The 21482-nt window shown below is 35.2% G+C and overlaps 2 protein-coding genes across 9 annotated transcripts; one reads left to right on the forward strand and one right to left on the reverse strand.

Moving 5' to 3' along the window:
• Positions 1-1541: 1541 nt before the first annotated feature.
• LOC117624553 (beta-glucuronosyltransferase GlcAT14B-like) lies at positions 1542-5639 on the forward strand. Of its 3 annotated transcripts, none has more exons than XM_034355863.1 (5): positions 1542-1853; positions 2885-3612; positions 3699-3774; positions 3908-4023; positions 4841-5639. In XM_034355863.1, exons 2-5 carry the CDS (start codon positions 3039-3041, stop codon positions 5338-5340), a joined length of 1266 nt encoding a protein of 421 aa, XP_034211754.1. In that variant the 5' UTR covers positions 1542-1853; positions 2885-3038; the 3' UTR covers positions 5341-5639. The 3 variants fall into 3 exon arrangements, with proteins under 3 accessions (XP_034211754.1, XP_034211755.1, XP_034211753.1); XM_034355862.1 differs by lacking the exon at positions 1542-1853 and adding an exon at positions 1875-2276 and having other exon boundaries at positions 4841-5340; XM_034355864.1 differs by lacking the exons at positions 3699-3774; positions 3908-4023 and having other exon boundaries at positions 1654-1853.
• Positions 5640-11255: 5616 nt separating this feature from the next.
• LOC117624907 (protein SPA1-RELATED 3-like) lies at positions 11256-17511 on the reverse strand. Of its 6 annotated transcripts, XM_034356422.1 has the most exons (9): positions 17175-17449; positions 16910-16977; positions 15840-16809; positions 15516-15673; positions 13949-14909; positions 13725-13871; positions 13281-13592; positions 12495-12554; positions 11256-11760 (listed from the first exon to the last, which is right to left on the reverse strand). In XM_034356422.1, exons 3-9 carry the CDS (start codon positions 16728-16730, stop codon positions 11572-11574), a joined length of 2718 nt encoding a protein of 905 aa, XP_034212313.1. In that variant the 5' UTR covers positions 16731-16809; positions 16910-16977; positions 17175-17449; the 3' UTR covers positions 11256-11571. The 6 variants fall into 6 exon arrangements, 5 of the variants coding, with proteins under 5 accessions (XP_034212313.1, XP_034212315.1, XP_034212312.1 ...); XR_004585387.1 differs by lacking the exon at positions 16910-16977 and having other exon boundaries at positions 13679-13871; positions 15840-16877; XM_034356424.1 differs by lacking the exon at positions 16910-16977 and having other exon boundaries at positions 15840-16877; positions 17175-17511.
• Positions 17512-21482: the final 3971 nt, after the last annotated feature.

The raw sequence follows: 21482 nt of genomic DNA on the forward strand, positions 1-21482 counted from the left end.
ATAAATCTAGAAATAAAAGGAAAGTCATAAATTCTGCCGTAAACTGCAGAACGTTACAATCTTGAAATTAATTGCAAAAGAGCAATGACATTGAATCTAAGCGGTTTTAGATCATCCTCATGTGTAAACGCAACTATTAAAGCCCCTTTAAGAATATTTGGTTTCTGTTAAATCACCGGGATATTCATGACACGACAACGTATATGTGTGACATAAATTGATGGGGTTCGGATGCCCTGTGCACGGCTATACGGTGCACCCTACTCAATCACCAATAGTGATACAAGGGAAGGGAGCGATGCCTCCAAAGCCCAAGACTTTTATTTTCTGAACAAGTCCCAAACTTTTCTGAAGTTCTGCACATACGTCAAGTTTCAGGGGAAAAAAACAGAATAAAAGTCAAATAAGTTGAAAGCCAATGAACACTCAGCAGCCCAATTTCTGATTGGTTGTTCATATTCTTCCGTTGTATTTTCCATGAGGAAAACACGTAGAAACAAATCATTGGTCGTTTGATTTATTTCTCAAATTTCCAAATTTTGTCCCTTGTTCTCAATGGAAGTATGTTTTTTTTTCTGCTCCAAATCTGACTTCTATGCAATCTTGCCAAACTTACATCAAGCCATGCTTTAGTGGGAATTCTTGGAAACCACCCAAAAAAAAAAAGAAGTCTTCTTAGGGATGGCATTTTCCTCAAAGGTCTTTGCAGGGTTTCAACCCTAATAGGTTTGGCATGAAGGATAAAAAGGAGACATGAGGATGGTTCAGAGAATTCCTCAAATATAGTGTTCGAAGAGGGGCTGAGATAGTATTCAAATTCCTAACCCGAACTCACTCCGTTTAGAATATATATATCATTTATTTTTTATATAAATATATTATTAAGACGGGTGCTGGTGGTACTACTACCTTTATAATGATGATCATGTTTTAGACATGTAGTTTTGACATATATTATTATTATTTTTAAATAGTATAGATTTTTAGTTAATAAAAATTGAATTGATGCATATGTTCATAGTACTTTTTTCTTGTTAAATTTTTTTTTTCTTTCATAATATGTGTGTGAGAAATCCTCCTTTCTTGTAGTTTAAACTATTACTTGTACTAAAAAAATAAATAATTATCCCAAAAAAAATTGTAAATTCGACAATAAATTCATATTATCTATAATTGTGAATTTTTTTCTTCGTACAAATGAAAACGTATATGTATTGCCAATAATTCAAATAACATCTATGTATTGTCAATATTTCAAATATCATACATGTTCAGTCAAGAGATTTGACTTTGCCCTTAGAAATTCTAATGCGAGATTGAAGATTTATAACATTTATTTCCCAAGATTTATAAATTATACCTTTTGTTTGAAACTGCTTTCCTTCAGTATGAAGATTTAAGTTTGACCAAATAAAAATATTTATTTTCCCCCATAAATACTTTGATCATCCCAAAAATGAAAAAAAATCACAGCAAATAAATACAAGGATTTACAACAACTCATAATATCTATCAATTGGGTAAAATGAAATCCAGCACTTAATCCACGACAAACGACAGCCGTTGATCTGCATGATTTTCCCACTTTGATTTTCCGTACTCAATACGGCTGAGAACACCACATTCCTTATCGCCTTCCAACAAAAACCAAACCAAACCAAAAGGAAGGAAACCAACAAAGCAATCAGAGAAACAAAAATGAAAACGGAAAAACACAAAGTGCAGAAGGAAACGCGAAGATTATAACAGATACACAGAGAGAGAGAGAGTAGATAATAGAAGAAACAGTTGAACCAGTTGCCGTGTTGGTGAATCCCAGAAGGGACCCAACAATAGGATACGCCTGAGTCCAGGTAAACATTCCATTAAAAAAACAATCTGATAGTTGAAACAACACAGCCCACTTCTCTCTCTCACACACGTCCTCTCCCTCTCTTTTGCCGAAGTTCATTTTTTTCGTTTTTATATATAACCCTTGTATGATTCTGTCATCTGTCTCTCTCCAAATCTTGTTTTTATTTTGTGTTCTTTTATTCCTCAACGTGCACAGACGCTCTTGCTCTTCTTCTTCGCACAAAGAAAAAAAAAACAAGAATCAAATTTAGGTTCTACTCTTTTCTCACATCTCAAGCTGTCTTCTTTGCTTCTCTCTCTTTCTCTGTAACTTGAATTATTCATCAAGTTTTGATTTTTGTTGGCTAATTCTGTCGAAACGCATTCCAGCTTTTCTGGGTTTTGTTTAATTTCTCTGTTGAGCTCAAGATTCAGCTGTCTTGGTATGTGATATCTGATTCTTGGCTGGTTCTGTTTTTATTTTGGGTTGTGCAAAGCTGTGAATTTCTGATCTGGGTTTTCTCTGTTTTGCATGACTGAATCAATATGGTTTGTTTTTAGTGTGGTTGCCTTGTTAGACTTCTGCAATTTGATATTCTGTACCTTGTGTGAACATGCAATTAGGGATTGTATTAGGAAATGAACGATTAGGAATTTTCTTTGATTAGACACAGTTTTTCCTGTTAATTGTGTCATTATCAATGTATATATCTGATATTTTATTTTTATTAACTCATTGGAAACAGGGTTACAATACGTTCTTTAATTATATATTTTAGTTTTTTTGTTTGAATCCTCTGCTGGTTCCTTGTCGATTTTCTTGATGCATCATTTGTGTCTCTTCTGCTATATTTTTAAGTTCGTCTTCTCTGTCCCTATCATTTATCTCCTTGCTTGCTTATAAAAAATTATATTGTTTTGGAGGTTCATAGAACCAATACTTGAGCTAAATCTTTACGGCAAGCTCCAATATTCTTTGTTTTACCAGAATTATATACAACAATTTATGAATCAATATGTTCATTTTAATATTTGGTGTTTTATTCAACAGCTGTTTCAAAAGTCTGAATTCCGGAATATTTTTGAGAAAGGGGTCTCAATCGTCCTCTGAGTGCGGTATTTAAATTCCACAACGTGTTTGGACAATTGAGGAAAATGAGTATGTGACAACAGTTGATTGGAACAACCCATCATTAGGTTTGGTAATGGGTTCTGCAAACATGGAGAAGAAATGGCTATTCCCTCTTGTCATAAGCTCTGTCATATGCATATTCCTTCTAGCCACTTCCTTGAACTTGGGTCTTGTCTCTTCACGACATGCAATCAATTCAATCTTCTCATTTTTCCCATCTCGGGTACTAGCAAACCAAAGTAGTCTAGCTTTTGCTGAGAATATAGTTTCACAAGGTCCACCCCCTCCTTCAGTACCAGCAATTCCTCGTTTTGCCTATCTAATTTCCGGGTCAAAAGGGGATTTGGAAAAGCTTTGGAGAACTCTTCAAGCACTGTACCATCCGCTGAATCAGTATGTTCTTCATTTAGACCTTGAGTCACCAGTAGCAGAAAGATTGGAGCTTGCTTCACGAGTGGACAATGAGACGATGTTTAATACAGTTGGAAATGTATTTGTGATTAAGAAAGCTAATATGGTAACTTACAGAGGACCGACCATGGTTGCTAATACTCTTCATGCCTGCGCAATTCTTCTCAGGAGGAGTAAGGATTGGGATTGGTTTATCAACCTTAGCGCCTCAGATTATCCTCTTGTTACTCAAGATGGTAAGTCCATATCATTTAAAGTTGTAAAGTTTTCTTAGGATGTAAGCTTTTGTGCTAAAAGTAACTGTTTGATTTGTGTTGTACAGATCTTTTTCACACCTTTTCACCTTTAAATCGAAATCTCAATTTCATTGAGCATACAAGCCAACTTGGTTGGAAGGAGTGAGCTCTCTATCTCTGTGTCTCTCTCTACACTCTCCCACTCTACTCCTTCATGCACTCAACACATTAGACATGTATAGAACTTCTAGGTATTATCACTTTAATTCATACTATGTTAACTTGCTTTTTCCAGGGAAAAACGAGCAATGCCTTTAATTCTAGATCCTGGTCTCTACTCATCAAAAAAACAGGATGTATTTTGGGTTACGCCCCGCCGAACATTACCTACTTCATTTAAATTGTTTACTGGTGAGTATTGACTTTGTTCTCCTCTAGTTATTTGGATTTCTGGCAACTCACAAAAATTTAAGTAGGCAAAATCTTAAAATCTTAATGTTGAGAAGATTAACTGATATAATGTGTGCATCAGAAATTTTGTCAAATGTATGTTTCCATTATGACCTTATCTTGTATTTCTTGTTGCTTAATTTGTCATTTTATTTCTTCTGCTGAGAAGTGGCTTCCAGGTTACTAGAATTGTATTTAGTGAGCCTTTTGGTGGATTTACGTATAAATACAACATGGCTTGAACTGTTTGTTTGTAACATGTCTGCTGGGTTTTTATTCCCAAGGAAAAGGTTTTATGGGAAGGTTGAATTTCTGGGGATGAATTTGAAATTTCCAAAGTTCAAGTTTGAACCATTGGACCAATTTGGAAACTGGACGTATTTACTTTGAACAATTCTAGTGCCAGAATACATGAGGTGGACCATTAGATCACAAATTGATGAATTTTTGTTTGTTTGCTATCCCTAACAAACCAAATTGTGTTGGCTCTTTCCACATAGTTGTTCCAGTGCAACTTTTGATCTGTACAAAATTAAAGTTAAAATAATCTGCACATTTTCTTCTAAATATAGTCTACCAGTAGATATTGAAGGTGGTTTGATAAATATGTCAACAAATGGCAGTTCTGGTTTGAAGAACATAGTAACATGCACCCCTGCATGAAGGTTCAAGAAATAAATTGCTTGTACTTGCTGCATTGTCAATCTTGGTTCTATACCTGCATTGTCACTGTTGGTTCCTATCTTGCACAACTAATTAAAATGCATCTCCGTTGCAGGTTCAGCATGGATGGTCTTGTCACGGTGGTTTGTAGAGTACTGCGTTTGGGGTTGGGACAATCTACCGAGGACCCTTCTCATGTACTACACAAACTTTGTTTCTTCGCCTGAAGGCTACTTTCACACTGTCATATGCAATGAGCCAGAGTTTGCTAAAACTGCAGTCAACCATGATTTGCACTATATTTCTTGGGATATTCCTCCAAAACAGCATCCTCATACCCTCAACATTAATGACACAAACAAGATGATTGCAAGTGGTGCTGCCTTTGCTCGGAAATTCAAACGCGATGACCCTGCCCTAGACAAGATTGATAAGGATTTACTTCGTCGAAGAAAAGGAAGCTTCACTCCTGGTGGTTGGTGTGCTGGCAAACCCAAATGCTCCAGGGTTGGGAACCCAAACAAGATCAAACCAGGTCCAGGGGCCGAAAGGCTTCGCCGCCTTGTGGGTAGGCTTACTTTGACAGCTAAGTTTGGTCAAAACCAATGTAAATAGATTCTGTGGACATTCTTGCAAATCGAATTAGTGAAAGGAAAAGAAAAAGGTAAAATGAAGAGAAAACCATACTTCTATTCTATCAACAAGCAAGACAACAGTTTGTTGGAGTTTAAGGGATCAAATTTTGATGCTAAGCTTGATAGAATTGAGACAGGTCAGTGTCCATTGAGCATGACCCTAAGTTGTCACATTCTTGAACCCAAAAAGGAGTTTGATCATAATTGTTTCGATAGGTTCTACATTTAGAACTTTACAATCATACATTATATATTTAGTATACTGTTACTGTTACTGTTCTTCCTCCTTGGTTCGTTCTTTTCTCCGAATGTATGTTTTTTTTAGAGCTAGAATTTTTTATTGGCCTTGGAATGGAGATGGTTACAAATGGTCATGAGGCATCATTTGTTGGCAATGCAAATAAGTGATTGACAAAACTAATATGAGCTTCATCACTACTTCTACTGAATAGAAGTGCTAATAAATGATAATGGCATTGGCCATTGCGTCCTAACTCAGGAGAACTTTAACCCTTATTTATTATTATTATTTTTTCTCAATAGCCCAAAGGAAAAATGAATCATTGGGCCTCAATTGTTTGATGGAGGCTCCATGGGAGTTTCAAGATTGGGGTACGGCATCCACTTCAAATTTTGTTTTTTAAATCTTCCAATTTGTTATTTTATAAAAAAAAAAATTTTAAGATAAATGTTGTATTAGATTCTCTCTCATGTATTTTCTATTATCCCTCCATGCTTTCCTCCTTGTTTACAATGACGTTCCCACTATAATAATGTCAGGACATCTGAATGAGAGAAGAACTGAATGTTGTATTGTTTAAGATGATGCATTTTTTGTCATTTCGTTTACAAGGACAAAAATGTCACTCAAAATCATAAAAAATGTAAAGAAAAAAAAAATTCGGGTCTATTTGGATGAGAGTATTTTAAATGAGGGATTTGGATCTTAAGTTTTATGGTTCAAAAATAGTAATTTCTATAGTAGTACAAAATTTTGATTAAAAAAAAGTAATACAAAATTGACATATAAATTTGATTTAAGCAAAAGAGAGATTTGAAATAACACATTCCTCATAAGTATTTAAAAGGCTTAAATGTCGAAATGGTTTCTGTGTTTTATCTTATCGGGCAAATTTAGTCCATGTATTTGTATATTTTAGCAAATGTGGTCCTTTCGTCAAAATTCGGTTGAAATGGAAGAAAAAAAATATTTAAATTGATTATAAATATTCAAATAATAATATAACTTAATTATTAAAAGTCATGTTCTTGCATTATGAGCAAAGAAAGTTATTGAGTCAATCGTATTTTCTTACTGCAATCATCTTTCTTCTCCACCACCCACCAGCTCACAATGTGTACTTTCTGGGTTGAATTGAGTGTAGTGAGAGTGGCTATGGCTTGAGGAGGTGGTTGAGGTATGAGCATGAAATTGGGGGAGGTATTTTTTTTATTATAATTAATTTCATTTTTAGATTCAAATTGGATATTTTATAATTAATTACAATTTTTTAAAAATTAATTTTAAATATTATTTTTCAGTTTTAACAAAATTTTGACGGGAAGGATTACATTTGCTAACATATACAAACACATGGACTAAATTGGCCAAATTGATAATGTAATAACCCAAAACAAAAATTCTTAGTTAACTAGTAATTTATTTGGAGAAAAGACAATTTTGCCCTCGGAATATTTTATTAAGAAAAAGGTGACTTTTTGATCGAGAAGGAATTTGACAATTCCACTTACACCGTTGCGTAGAGCACGGTGAAATGAGTTCGTAGACACGTAGTGGGCCCGAATCGAAGTTGTAACGAGAGAGTTATGGTCAAAAGAGTCTCAGTGGCACAATCGTAAATATTTCAAAGTTGGATTTATAAAACCAGCTCAGTTCTCTCTCTCTCCTTGCGCGACCCTCTCTCTCTCCTCTCCCGCGTAGACGGCCCGTCGCCTTCCAGAGATCGCCGGCGCCACCACATGGCACCACCGGCCACGGGACCGGTGGCGTTCAAACCGCCGTCGTCTCCCCTTCCTTTTCCGACCCTTCCCCGCCGGCGACGTGACCTGTGCTGGCCGAAAAATGCATAAAACCACCGGGAGGTCACCGAAACTTTAACACCGTCGATCTCCCTCCTCCGGCCACCATTTTCGTCGACCCAGGCCCCCGGGACCAGGCAGACCCGCAGAAGAGACCTTCAGGAGGTCTAGCTAGCTCGGACCAGGAGTGAGTGGACTTTCTTCCATAAATGATTTTATATAAATGAGTTTATATGAATGAATTTCATTATTTGATCTTGAATAAGTTTAATTGATTGTGAATTTTCCTAGTATGGTTTGTGAAGCCAAATGTCTTTATCTTTGTACTGCTTAGCTAACTATGCTAAAGAATTATAGAGAGCAGAGTCTGAGATTTATATCAGATAAAGTGGCAGTACAGTTTCAGATTTAACAGAAATGCATTGATTTATCAGATTTTTTAGAAATATTATATTTTCTGATGATAGCAGAGTTCTTGACTTAATAAACATTCAGTTATTCATTAGATCTTTCAGAAATATTATAATATTTATATATTATATTTTCTCAGAGTTCTTGATTTAATAAAAGTTCAGTTCTTCAGCAGATTTTTCAGAAATGTTATATATTTTAAACCACCGTGAGTACCCATCTATGGTTATTACCCTCAGTTATGCCGATGTCTACGGACATCCAGTTTACCCTCAGTTTTGTCAGTGCACTTGACATTTGCCTCACGAGTTTCGGGGACGCCCGGACCGTGAGTGCCAGGATTTGCGGCTCAGATAGACTGTGTGTCGCCAAGACCTGCCAGGATTTGCGGCTCGGATTGACTTGGTGTCCCGAGACCTGCCAGGATTTGCGGCTCAAGTTGACTTTGTGTCACCGAGACCTGCCAGCGGATCAGGCTGACTATAGTCCCCTGTATCCTGCCAGCTTGCAGCTCGGATAGACTGTGTGTCGCCGAGACCTGCCAGGGAAATTGACGGAATTACAGGGGTACATCCGAGTGGTAGTTTTCATTGATTGCAGTGCTTTTATGCAAGGTTTGAGTACATTGCTTTTATACAAACTTGATTACAGTGTTTTTATGCAAGTTTGGATTTTAGTGCTTTCATGCAAGTTTTATTGCTCTTGAATACGATAGCATATATTTATATAAATATGTAACTGCGTTGGTTTCAATATGCTTCAAAGGTAGTTTAGATATTTAGTTTTACTCAACTATATTTTTACAATGGGGGTTAGTATATTCTTAGATATTTTATGAACCCTTTTTTTTTGTCCACTCACATTTTCAAATGTTTTGCGCCCCCAGGCTGTAGCGTGCACAAGATATCCACCACCGAGCCATCTTGACTTCCGCGCCTTCTTGTTCAAAAGTGATGGTTTGTAAAACGATTAACTTATCTGTAAACTATTAGAATTGCTCTGATATATTGCCCTAGAGTGTGAATGGAACTTTTGGCATGTTTATTGAAGTGCTGGCAGTTGGTTGTGTGAATATTTTGCTCGTTCTGACAGGTGGAAATTTTGGGATTGAGCAAATTACAGGGGAGACTCTGCCGAATTTTCGGCATGAGTCAAGGTTGAAATTTCAATTAGAAGGGCAATTGGGTCAATTGTGCCCGACACTCGCCGAGTGTCGGACACGCACAGGGTTCGACTCGAATTCCAAAGCAGAATTTGGTTCGGGTCCTGTCAGATAACACGGGGATTAAATTGGCCGATGAGGTAAAACACAGAAACCATTTTGACATTTAAGCCTATTTAAAATCCATCATTGTGTTTCTTTGAAATTACTATTAGCATGGAAAATTGATATTTAACTAGTGCAATTAATCAATTTACATTACACACTCAAATCAAGTCCTCATTTCAAATATGTATTATAGGATAATACGGTAATTCGGTAATACGGTCACGTGATATAACTTATATATATATATATATATATATATATATATATATACAGAGAGCTTCCATAGAGGGATCCCTCAAATAAGCTTATTTGAAGGACACCCCTTGTAGGCCCCACTCCGGATTGTATTTCACTAATCCAAACCGTCTATTTTGTAGATACTCATTCAAAGATCATCTCTACAAAAAATCACTTAAATCCGATATCATTTGACCACTCAATTGAGTTATTGAAATTTTAGTACTTTCTTGAAGTACCGTGTTCATTTATTTTGTAAGACACAATTGGATGTCGAAACGGTTTCCAATTTGTCTAATTTTTTTTAAGGATGATCTATGAATGAAGACCTAAAAAATAGATTGTTTGAATCATTGGGAAAAAAATTGTAAGGTACCCTAAAGGGCGTCCCTCAATACTGTATATATATATATATATATAAGTGAATATTTATTAATATTTTTTTCTAAAAAGGGGACAAACTATACCACGTGACTGTGTATTTTCCTACATTTAGGTGTTGTGTATTTACCTGTATTTCGCAACATTTAGACCATCCTAATGATCTAACCGTTTAAGACATGACACATGGCACATAAGTAAACTTTGAGAAAAAAATAAAAATATTTAATTCAATTTAAAATTTTAAAAGTAAAAAAACACAAAATCCAAGATTAAAGAAAACCAGAAAGGCAACTCCCCCTTCCCACCCTTATTCCCGCCACCGCTACCCAACTCAACGTCACCCAGGCCCCCATTCAACTCTCTCTCTCTCTCTCTCTCTCTCTCTCTCTCTCTCTCTACCACATATCTACCTCTACAATCATGACATAAGCAGGTGTCATTACAGATGTAAAATACAAATCAAACTGGTTCTCCAAATTGTTGAATTTGGGGGATATATATTTTTGGTAAATTGTGTATATTGAGAATGGTGGGTGAGTGGAGCTGGAGAGGTTCATTCAAGGATATACCATTCCATTTTGATCTTCCATGTAACACTTTTCATGTCCTTTCAAGGTTATATTCATAATCTGGGTGGATCAACTGGTTTTAATTTTTGTGTTTTTTATTGTACAAGATATTCATACCCCATCCCCCACCCTCCCCCGACCTCAGCCCAGATTCTCCTTCCCCTCCCCAACTCCTCCCAGCCCCTCTACTACCCCCTCAACTTTCGTGGATTTTTTATTTAAACAATAAAAGAGTTGTTAATTTTAAACACTTTTCTTTTATGAAAAAAGAAATTAACACTTAACTTGCTGATGTGTCATGTTTTGAACGGATAGAGTGTTAGAATGGGCTCAGGACCCCTATTCTATAAACTCCGTTTGAATGAAGGAATTGAAAAATTACTTAGAATTCTAAAATTATGGAATTTAGATTTCCATCATTTCAATTTCTGGCAATTGAAGATATCAGTGTTTGAATTTATGTATGTCGAATTTTGTAAATAGCACTATGAAAATTATGAAATGATGCCTATTTTTGTGAAAATTAAACTCTGAAATTTGATGCCCTAATTTCCACACGTCATTTAATAAATTCCGCTCTAAAGCCATGATGAAATAATGAATTTGAGCCATAATGCAGCAATGAATCTTTCTTTTTAGTTAGAATTTTGCATTCCATGAATACTGCAACCTTGCTTTTTTTTCTTTTTTTTCCCCGCCGACATGCATTATAATATTGAGTTCTACATCGTTATATTTTCAGTGTAATGATTTAGTGTGCATACGAACTGCCACATAAATTGAGAAAAGAAACGTTCAAAGGAGAAAAAGTCAAGCTTCTAAACATTTCCAAAATAAAAAAAAAACATCTTTATATATGTTTAATTCAATGATTTTCCAGGCCACCGACAATACAAAAATGATCCAATTGGTAACTCAAATGTCACTCATGAAAGCGCTGGCCTTGAACGTGGGTATAAGAAAGAGATGCATTTCAAAATTATGGTTATATAAATTGATTTTGAATTGAAAACATTACAAATTATACAGAAATTCCAATTTTTACCTTTACTTTTCCTATAAATTTCTATCTAAATATGGCATTTGAACAAGAACATTCTCACTTTTCACATTAACCACATCCCGCTATGATCTAATACCAAAATTTACTGTGTTGCTTGCAACAATGAGTTCCCATGACCTTCTAAAGCCTAGGAGCTAACAAGCTTCTCTGGCATAAGATTATTTTACCTCATTTTCTTCCCACACCCATCCTGCCAGATTCAAGAATTACCTTGGAGAGCATAAGGTTAAAATCAAATCAAACCATCTCCAAAATTTTGATATTCCCGGTCGAATTAGCAGCAATTAAGGTGGAGGACTGGCCGCGCCAACAAACAGAAGAGATAAACTGTGCAGCATCATCTGTTTCATGGCCAGAAAGTGGGTCTGTGTTCTGAAATTTGTATGATAATGTAGGCATTGGAAAAGCCTTGTGGTAGATGAAAACCTGATCAACCAATACAAATAAACATTAGCTATAATATGTTAAGATTTCTGAGGAGAGAGCTTTTGTTCTTCAGGCCCAAAATAATTACTAATGTATATTGTCTGCATCTTGATGATGAGCAGTTGTTATATTACTAATATAAGGTTTAGAGTTTGGTCAATTACTAAATTACTAATGTCGCTAATCTCACTAAGGAAAACCATTTACTGCCAGTAAAGTGAACAAAAGAAGATGCATTCTCCGTCTGTTCAAAATTCAATTGGCAGTTTTCATGTGAGTGACAATTTTAATTATTAACTTTAAGAAATGCAGAAAGAAGGCTCCAAAGGCTCGGGGTTCATCATTACTAAACAGAAAGGTAAGATCCTTCTTAGGCTTTGATAGGCATAAATCTTCCTAATTTATAGCTACAAGAGGAAAATTTTCTTATAGTATAAGAAGAAGCCTTGCAAAGCTCTAGTTGGATGATGTTTGTTCTTCTAAACAATGGAGTTCTCCAAAGAAAATGCAGGGGCTCATAGCTTTAGTGGTAGAACACTTATCCCCATAACCACAATTAAAGTTCACCCTCTCTCACTTTGGGCCTCCATTGAACCCAATAGAAAGAGGTTTCCAGAGAAAATAAGAAAATAGAAAATTTGGGTTCCTGTTCATAGCATTTCAGAAGTGAGGTGAACCACCTGAAAAGCACGGGGTAACTAGAAGATGATTATCTAGAATAAAGACTAAATTACCTCATTAGTCTCTGAGCCTGTGGCAATGTAACCATCAGTAATTGACAAACCCACAAAGTTCTGCAACAAGGGAAACATGCATAAGCTATAAACCACCATGGCCACTTGCATTCAGTAGATGAAGATAATATCAGGGCTCAAATAACTTTGATAGATCCCAACGACTGACTTTAAAAAACTGTATAAAAGTATTTATTCATTAACAATCCACTCTTCTTAGTGGTTTTCCTTCACAAATATTTATAACCAATGAAGATGGCAATTGAACAAGAAGCTTTTGCAATTAAGAAACTCATGGTGGAAAACTTTTGGTCCACCAGAAAGGATAAAATAAATTTAAATCAGGAAACTGGTCAATGAAGAACAAAATTTCATTGTAAATAGCAATATAGCATAAGCTTAGATCATAGAATCAGCCTACGTTGGAGGTGCTGAATATTAATTCCTTATTGTACTAACACTCTGGCATAACCCTAACATTGTCAACACAGAGAAAAAATCTTGTATGATTGCAAAAAAAAAAAAAAAAAATTCAGCTCGTGTTTGAGCTCCTGAAGATTTACAAAAACATTTGCATCTAGTAGAACACAAAATTATCATGAACCAGTTGCTTTTAATCTCATATATGTAATAATGCATATTTTGAAATTCTTAAACACAGCACAGATAAATCTTTTATTTATTTTTAAAAACAGTGATCTGAAGAGCTGCCATAAACAGTGACAATATCTGTCAATAATGTATGGCTAGAACTGCTGCTTTGATATAATAAACGAGTGAAAGTACCTTCACATTTGTGTGGCCGGTAAATGATAGAACTGGAGTGCCAATGACCCGAGATGTGCACGTTGACAAATCCCAAAGCTTCAGAGTATTGTCAGTGGATGCAGAAACAAGATTCGTCGTATCTACAAACTTAACATAACTCACGGTTTTGCTGTGGCCGACCAATGTGCACAGAGGAATCTTTGAATTACGAAGATCATAGTAATAAATTTTATGATCCGCTGAACCAAATGCAAGGGAACGACCAGAGTCCAAAGGAAACTGTACACAGCAGACATTGGCCTTTGTTTTTATTGTACCAATACTTGCTCCCTGCAGAAGAAATCCACATAAGAGAATCAACTTATCACACATCCAGATTTAGATATACACAGCATGCAAATAGATGACTGCAGTACGTTTAGTTTCAAAGCTGACATCCACCAAGTGCAAAAATAGAATTGCCTGATTGATACTCCATAGCTTAACAGAACCATCATCACTCCCGCTGGCCAACATTGTTGGATCTGCTGATGAAAAGTCAATGGACCATACACGCCTCTCATGCTCTTTCATCTCCATAAGTACTTGACTTCTTATAACATCCCATACCTGAAGATGTTAAGCAATTAGTTAAAACAAACTAAATATATGGCAGATATGTGAATCATGAGTAAGGCTTGACTCACCTGTACCACACCTTCAAAGTTGCTTGAAGCAATCTGGCTCTTGATGTAACTATTCCAACATATACTGCTTAGCTTTGACCTGCTGGCCATTTCAACCACAGGATAGTGGATATCACGATCCTCATTTATGATTGTGTCACATTCAAATACTTTAATTTTCTTATTAACACCAGCTGTAGCAAAAAATTCTCCATCGCGATCAAAGCTAAGTGAGCATACTAGATTTGAAGAATTTAAAAGATCCCCTTGCTTCAAATCCGCCCTCACTTTTAATTTCGAGAAAGATAGGTACTTGCACAAACCCTCAAGGAATGGATCTATCCAACCACTTCGTCTACCTTCACTGTGCTGTTCTTTTGATGGCAAATTATTGACAGAACTTCTTTCAGTTACAACAACAGAACCTCTACCATCACTACTTATTGGTGAATGTCTAGTCACGGGTTTGGCTGACTGCTTTACTGACCTGCATCTTGTCAAAAAATATGCTGCTTCTAGCTTTTTAAAGTTCTTCATCAATCTAGAACTTTTCAAAAGAGTACTTTCTTGATTTTCGGTATCTGACTTCTGACCATCCAAATTATCATCACATTCCTCTATATTGTGAAGCCGGATGCCTGGTCTGGATCGTTTTCTGGACCCACTAGCAGAATCATCATCATCATTAATATTCATAGATGGGAAACTTGAGGTTGACTGATCTTCCTTCACCAGTTCAGGGCCTGAACTACCTTTTTTCTTAGATATTATTCGGTGCTTCATAACTTCTTCAATATCAGAACAAAGAACAGAAAGAGTATTTTGTAACTTATCTGCAGCATCCTGTTTCCTTTGTTGTATAAGCAACAGGAATTCCAGCAACAATTCCTGCTCCTCTATTTTATCTCTAAGCTCTATTGCTGCTTCACGTTCTTCTAAATCATCTCTTGGTTCATTAAGGAATTCACTTTGTTGCAACTCACTGAAACACATGGCAAAGAAAACTTAGTTAATGGCCACGTTGGAGCTATAGTGCATATTAGAAATAAACAGGGGAGAGAGAGAGAGAGAGAGAGAAAGAGAGAGAGATTATAAGACAGCACATGCTTCTTATCTATTAAAATTATTTTCACAAGTCAATGAAAGAGGACTAGATGCAGAATTAAGGGAGAGATACAAGGGGATTTATGAAATGCAACACCAAAGTATCAAGGCAATGTAAAATGGAATCTTGTACTTAGAACTACTTCCTGAAATCGAAACCAAAGGATCAAACTTAATCAATTACAAAAACAAGTAATGCAGTTTAAACATCCACCAAAAGCAATTACCACATGAAGCTTGTGGCACCAAAATCCAATTACATCATATCAGATAAACCTGCATATGCAAGGCAGTTCCTAACTAGATATCATATATGCCAAGAAAACACTTAACATCAAATCAATCAAAGAACTTGTCAATGCAATTAAAAAATGTAGTTCCACTTATCAAGCAACACTAATTTAATGGCTTGTTCTCATATTTGCTTCTAATCTAATGGCTTTTAAAAAAGAAAGATCAAAGGTATTTCGTAAGAAATAATCACCCCATTTTAGGCCGACTATTTGGCTCAGGGTGCAGTAGCCATAAGCAAAACGAAGCTTCTTTTGGCCATTTCAGCAGCAATTGAGGAGGAAGAACTCGATGTCTCAGACTAGACATGGTGCTGCTTTTTTCTTCTCTTGAGCTGAATGGGCAGAATAACTGGTCACAGGCACCATAATGTTAGACTACAAAAACAAAAAAAAACAAAAGAACTCTACACAAAATCAACTTTTAACATCATATAAAATGATTAATCGAAAGCATCTGAAGATCTTATTTTAATTTATACTACAGATAAAACAATTGAACGCTTTTAATCACAAACCTCAAAAAGAAGAACTCCTAATCGGTAAATGTCTGAAGCACACAAACTTAGACCACCAGAAACCTCTTCGGGACTAGTGTACCAACTGCTCTCCATAAGCAATATCTGCTTCATTGGAAATGGTTGTCTCTTATCTTCTAGTTCAGCATTCCTGTCTCTGATTCTATTTTCTTCACTCTCTTGTACCAACGATTCACGTGCTGCATAGATTGAACTTGACTGCATGCAACTTGTTTCTGACAAGGTAGTTGTTAAAGTTCTCATCGATTCAAAATTTAGTCTTCCTAAGTTGCATTGTTGTTGATGCAAATCACCATGCAAAGGAGAGGGAAAATCCTTAATTTCCGCAGTTGGGCTGTCCTCGGGAGAATCAGTGCCAGAATCTGAACAAGATGCAGACTCAATAAAGGAGACATGGTTGAAAGATGACATAACAAAACAGGAAGGCCGCACATTATGAACAACAATTCCTTGGGAGTGCGCTACATTAACAATTTCCACTATTTGCCTAAATATGTGCACGCATTCAAATACATCAACAGATCGATCCGGTTTATCCAACCACTGCCTCAAGCTAACATCACCCCATTCAATAGCTCGGACAAAAGGATCAACTGCCCCCTCATCCTCACAAACCCCTGATAATCCACCCTGGTTTTTAAGGTCATCAGTGTGTGCCACCACAACCCTATCTCTCTCCTTTCTTAAATCAGAATCCTGTGATGCATCACCCGATAAGCCAAATCTTCCGGCATGAACAATCCTGAGATTCCGGTTTGAGACTCCGGAAGTGTTCAATCCTCTAGAACTATCAGAATTCTGCCAAGCAGACTCAGATGAGCCTTCCATTGTTATCCTCCTATAGCAGCATGAAAGCCAGAACACACACATCCAAGATATGGAGGAATTCTCCGACTTCTATTACAGTCGCTCACTTCCACCATTACCATCTTGAATCAGAAGCTCATTTCTGCGGCACAAACAGATAAGACCCACGAGCAAAGCATCTTAACTTCAAAAACAAAGACAGATTTCCAGCTGGACACAATAAAAAAAGTAACTTTATGAACCTTCACTATGCAAATTCCATCATGGAAAACAGATACAAGCATTCTACCACCAGCGCAATAAGAATGATCTGACAAAAAGTAGAAAAAATTCACAAAACCCAATTCATATTCACAGTCACATATATGCAATTTCTAAGAATAAACAGTCTCAAGAACCATCACCAGCAAAAACCCATGAAGAAAAAGATTTTAACAAATGTTCAAAATATAGAGACAAGTCAAACACCCCACCAGCATGAATATTGCATGGGAGAGAGAGAGTTACCAGTACCACCATGAAAAGGGTCTTCTGTTTCTGCTAGGCCAACCTGAAGAAACAGCAGAGCTACTCAAATGAAGCTCTAGAGCCTTATAAATTCCCAATATTTTCTCAACAAGAAAACAAACAAAATCTCCCCACAAAAAACACAGACCGTATGTATATTATATTTTTTATGAAAACAATATTTATAAGTCTCATTTTCCCATTCTGTGTATCCTTATTGGGTCTATCAAAAAAATTAATACTTTATTGCTCTTTTTGGAGTCTGGGAGCGGAGAGAGGCCACTCTTTCAACTCTCAGCACTACCATCTTCTTTATCTTCCCGCTTTATTCCAAACTACCAACGTGGCACAACAAAGGCCTCTTGCTAGAATGAAACCGGAGGCCAAACAGTAAATTAGATAGAACTTGTGGGCCATGAATGAAAATTTTCTGCAATAAAAAAATGGGAAAAAAATCGTAAAAACTTTTTAAAAAATTACTGAATTTTTTTTTTCTTCTCTATACTTTATTTTCATTTTCAACATTTAAGTAAATGTCTTTGTCCTTTTACTTTCATTTATTTTTATATTACTCCATTTACTTAAGTTTACAATGTAAATAAAGAAGTACCCCCATTTGGATTCAAATAAAAATACTAGAAAATCAAATTCTCACCAAATCAAAATATGAAAAATCGATTTTAGTGCAAAATACGATTTATGCTAAAAATGATGGCTTATTAAGTCAATATATACTTCATATTAAAATCCCATAAAATCAAGTTTTCTTATTTGATGTGTAAGGAATAAAAGCCGCTAAAAATTATCTTGAGAAAATGATTATTCCGAAAAACCATTTTTCATACTTAGCCAATATTGCACTTCCGCTAAAAAAATTATGGGCCCGCCCGTGTCTATAAATACCAACCAATACTCTTCACTTTTAACACCAAATCCTCTTCTTTTTTTTTCTATAAATACCAACCAATACAACTAATAAAATAAAATCTTATCCGATATGAATAGTATTGACACGTAGGAACCCAAAAATCTTATCCGAAAATATTATCCAAATTAATTATTTAAGTAAAAAAAAAGTTGTGAAAAAACAAAAAAAATAAATAGTAATTGCCATTAGCCATGACAATGGGTAGAAACACAAAATACCATTTGCAAGGGCAACCACTATTCAGGTGAATAGTGGCTGCCCTAGCTCTCCCCTTGCCATGACTCAGGGCAAATGAGTGGAGTTGCTCTAAAAATGATCATCTGGGTTTTGCAACTTTTGTCTAAATAATTTTTTGGATAACAAAAAAACAGACTTTAAAACAAAAGTTTGAATATGTGTAATTTTTTTTAAGTACAAGCGATGGTTTAAATTATAGGGGAGGAGAATTTCTCACACACACAAAATTATGATGCAGTGGGAATTCGAACTTAAGACCTCTAATCTGTAAGTTAAAGTTCTATTCCACTGGACTAGACGTTGACATGTGTAATCTTCTATAAATCATAAGAATTAAGTAAATTTGTACTTCTATATATCACTTGGGTCATAAGCATTTAAGTTCAGAGCCCGTCTTATACTAGTTTACGAGATATCTTTTTAAATATCACGTGATATGGTAAGGTGATGTTAAGAATATACACAAATTATAACACTTTTATAAAATTTTGGAACGTTACATTAAAACTCATGCAACGACGTGCTGACTAAACGCAATAAATAATTTATTTCCCAAAGAGGAAAGTCCTAGACTTTTCTAACAAGGTTCAAAAACAGAGTAATAAACTATTGGTTTGTGAATAAACTATTAATAGGAAAATTGTTGACAAACTAGTGGTTTATATTAAACTATGATTGCTTTAATCTAATTGGTGTGGTTATAATTTCTTTAATCTAATTATTGGTGTGGTTCCTTCCAAAGCTAAAAGAAAGGGACAATATTAAAATAGGGAGAAGTGCCAAACGTACTAGGGTTAATGGACCTCTAAAAAGCCACATAATTTATAGGACAAAGTGGTTGGCCTCTTAATCTGAGGGTGCCATCTGCATCACAGATTCACAGACAACAAACTCACCTACCCCTCAAAAGGAAGAAACACTACTATGCAATTGGAGGAATAACACTTTTTATTATTTTTGGTTAATAACGTAATAATATAAGGGTTAATTTTTTCACGTGTTATTGTGTTATTTACCGGAAATAGCAAAATAGTATTATCCCCGTTATATGAAAAAAAATTTGCTCAAAAGCAACTCTCATATCTTTCAAATGTACAAAACCTAAATCACCCAAAAATAAACAAGACTTAACCCAAACGCAAACTAAAATAATATACCAACACCTAACTCTTAAATACAGACTCAAAACTATCAGTCATAACAAGTACAACTAACTAAATATTGTCATGGCTTCAATAAATAATTCTTTGTCATGGCTTCAATAAATATTTGGGTACGTGTCTTTATGCTTGATGATGCTTTCTTTCTTCTTCTTCTTTTTTTGTTTGCTAAATGCTAGTTCTTTTTTTCCTCTCTTATTGCAGTGCAGAAAATAGATTCATTGTAGAAGATATAGATTGTGTGGTGGTAAAGTAAACAGGTTGCCTCTCATCATTTTTGTTTTGTAGGCATGTTAGTTGTCATCATTTGAAACCCCTCTTTATGTTGAGATATTAAAGTATATATGCTTTTTGGACAAAGTTAAGTTGTGACAAAGTGTAAAAGCACCTGAATGAGAAATATTTGTTTCTTGCATCTGTCATAATGGCATATTGTCATCTTCTTATGCTTGTATATGTTGAAACAATGGCCAGCTTTTACCATGCATTGTAGATTAATTACTTGGTGTAAAAATAGAGGAAAATGTTTACTTTTCATGTTGTATATTATTGTCACACAAACTATAATTTCTTACTATTATTATGAAACCATTTTGAGAATGAACTGCAAAATAAATTTGGCACTTCTTGGAAAATGAAAATGTCAATTATAAAACGATATTTTAAACTTCTATAATCTATAAGAAATGAAATTCGAATTCAGACCAAGGAGACAAATACACTTTCTTAGTAATTCGTCTCACACCTACATCTCCATTATTAAGAGATCATAAATTTTGTCCACTCCATACTTTTTAAAAGTTCCCCAACATTTAATATATTTTGTACACATCCATGCCCTCAAATTCTAGCTCCCTACAAGAAACAGATAATGTAGCAAAAGAAGAGATATCTAGACACCTTTCAGGATTTGATTGGTATAAAAGTGTTAGTTTCTTCTATAAAGAATTTGATTAGTGCTTTGATTTGATAGTTCATCCATGTAATGGGTTATATGGTGTTTAAGTATCAGATTCCATTCCAACTTCCAACCTTCAAAAAAAAATTATATTCTAACACCCACTCTTATAGAGATGATTAAAGTAACCACATTTGGGATTATCAAAATCACAGACCTTTTAAATTAATTTCCTTTGGATAGCTTCTTGGATTCTGTTGAAGGAATAGTTATTTGGATCAGTAACTAGGTATGTTGTAGTTAAAGAAAACAATTATATAGTGCAGGCTAATAGGAGAAATAAAAAGAAAACCAATTGATCAAACAATTATTGTTTTTTTGTTTTTTTTTGTTTTGTTTGGGTTTTTGTGAGTTGTTCTGCTCTGGACCACAGGGCTGTGGGCGCTACAGACTAGCAATTGGTTCTGATAATCAATTCATTTACTTATTGAAACATATTTGCATGATGCATCTGTCAGAAAGTTTTGGTGACGGATGTCACTTCACCTACAAAACATCATACAACATCATAAATAATTTATGTTGACGTAGTAGATTAAACAAAATCAATAAAATTATAGTAAAATACTTATCTCTTGAGATATATAAATCAATATTTCATCTTAAGCTTGATTGGAATAAGAGTTTTAGGTTGAGGCGTGTAATTACTGCCCTCAAAAATAATGTCTTAGTGTAGTTAGGTCACTTGAATCGGGTGAATAACTTGAACCCTTCCCTTGCTTAATAAACTAAAAATTGAAAGCACTAAAGATATACTTAAAAAAACTGTTTTGAATATTTTGTAAGAAGTGTATAAAAAGAAAAAGAGAAATGATTCGAAAAATGTGGAGAAGAGAAGTGAGGAAAAGTTGCTCCAATGTGGTTGGACATTAGAGAGAGAACAAGATAAAAGATAGGGAGCTTTCCATATTATTTGATCGATTGGTGAATGAATTATATGTGATTGGACATATGTATGCCCTACAAGCCACATTCAAATGTCTGTTTGTTGGCCTTTGGGCCAAGTAAAAAATGCTGCCCTCCAA

The sequence above is a fragment of the Prunus dulcis genome, chromosome 4 (assembly GCF_902201215.1).
Source record: "Prunus dulcis chromosome 4, ALMONDv2, whole genome shotgun sequence".
NCBI lineage: Eukaryota > Viridiplantae > Streptophyta > Magnoliopsida > Rosales > Rosaceae > Prunus > Prunus dulcis.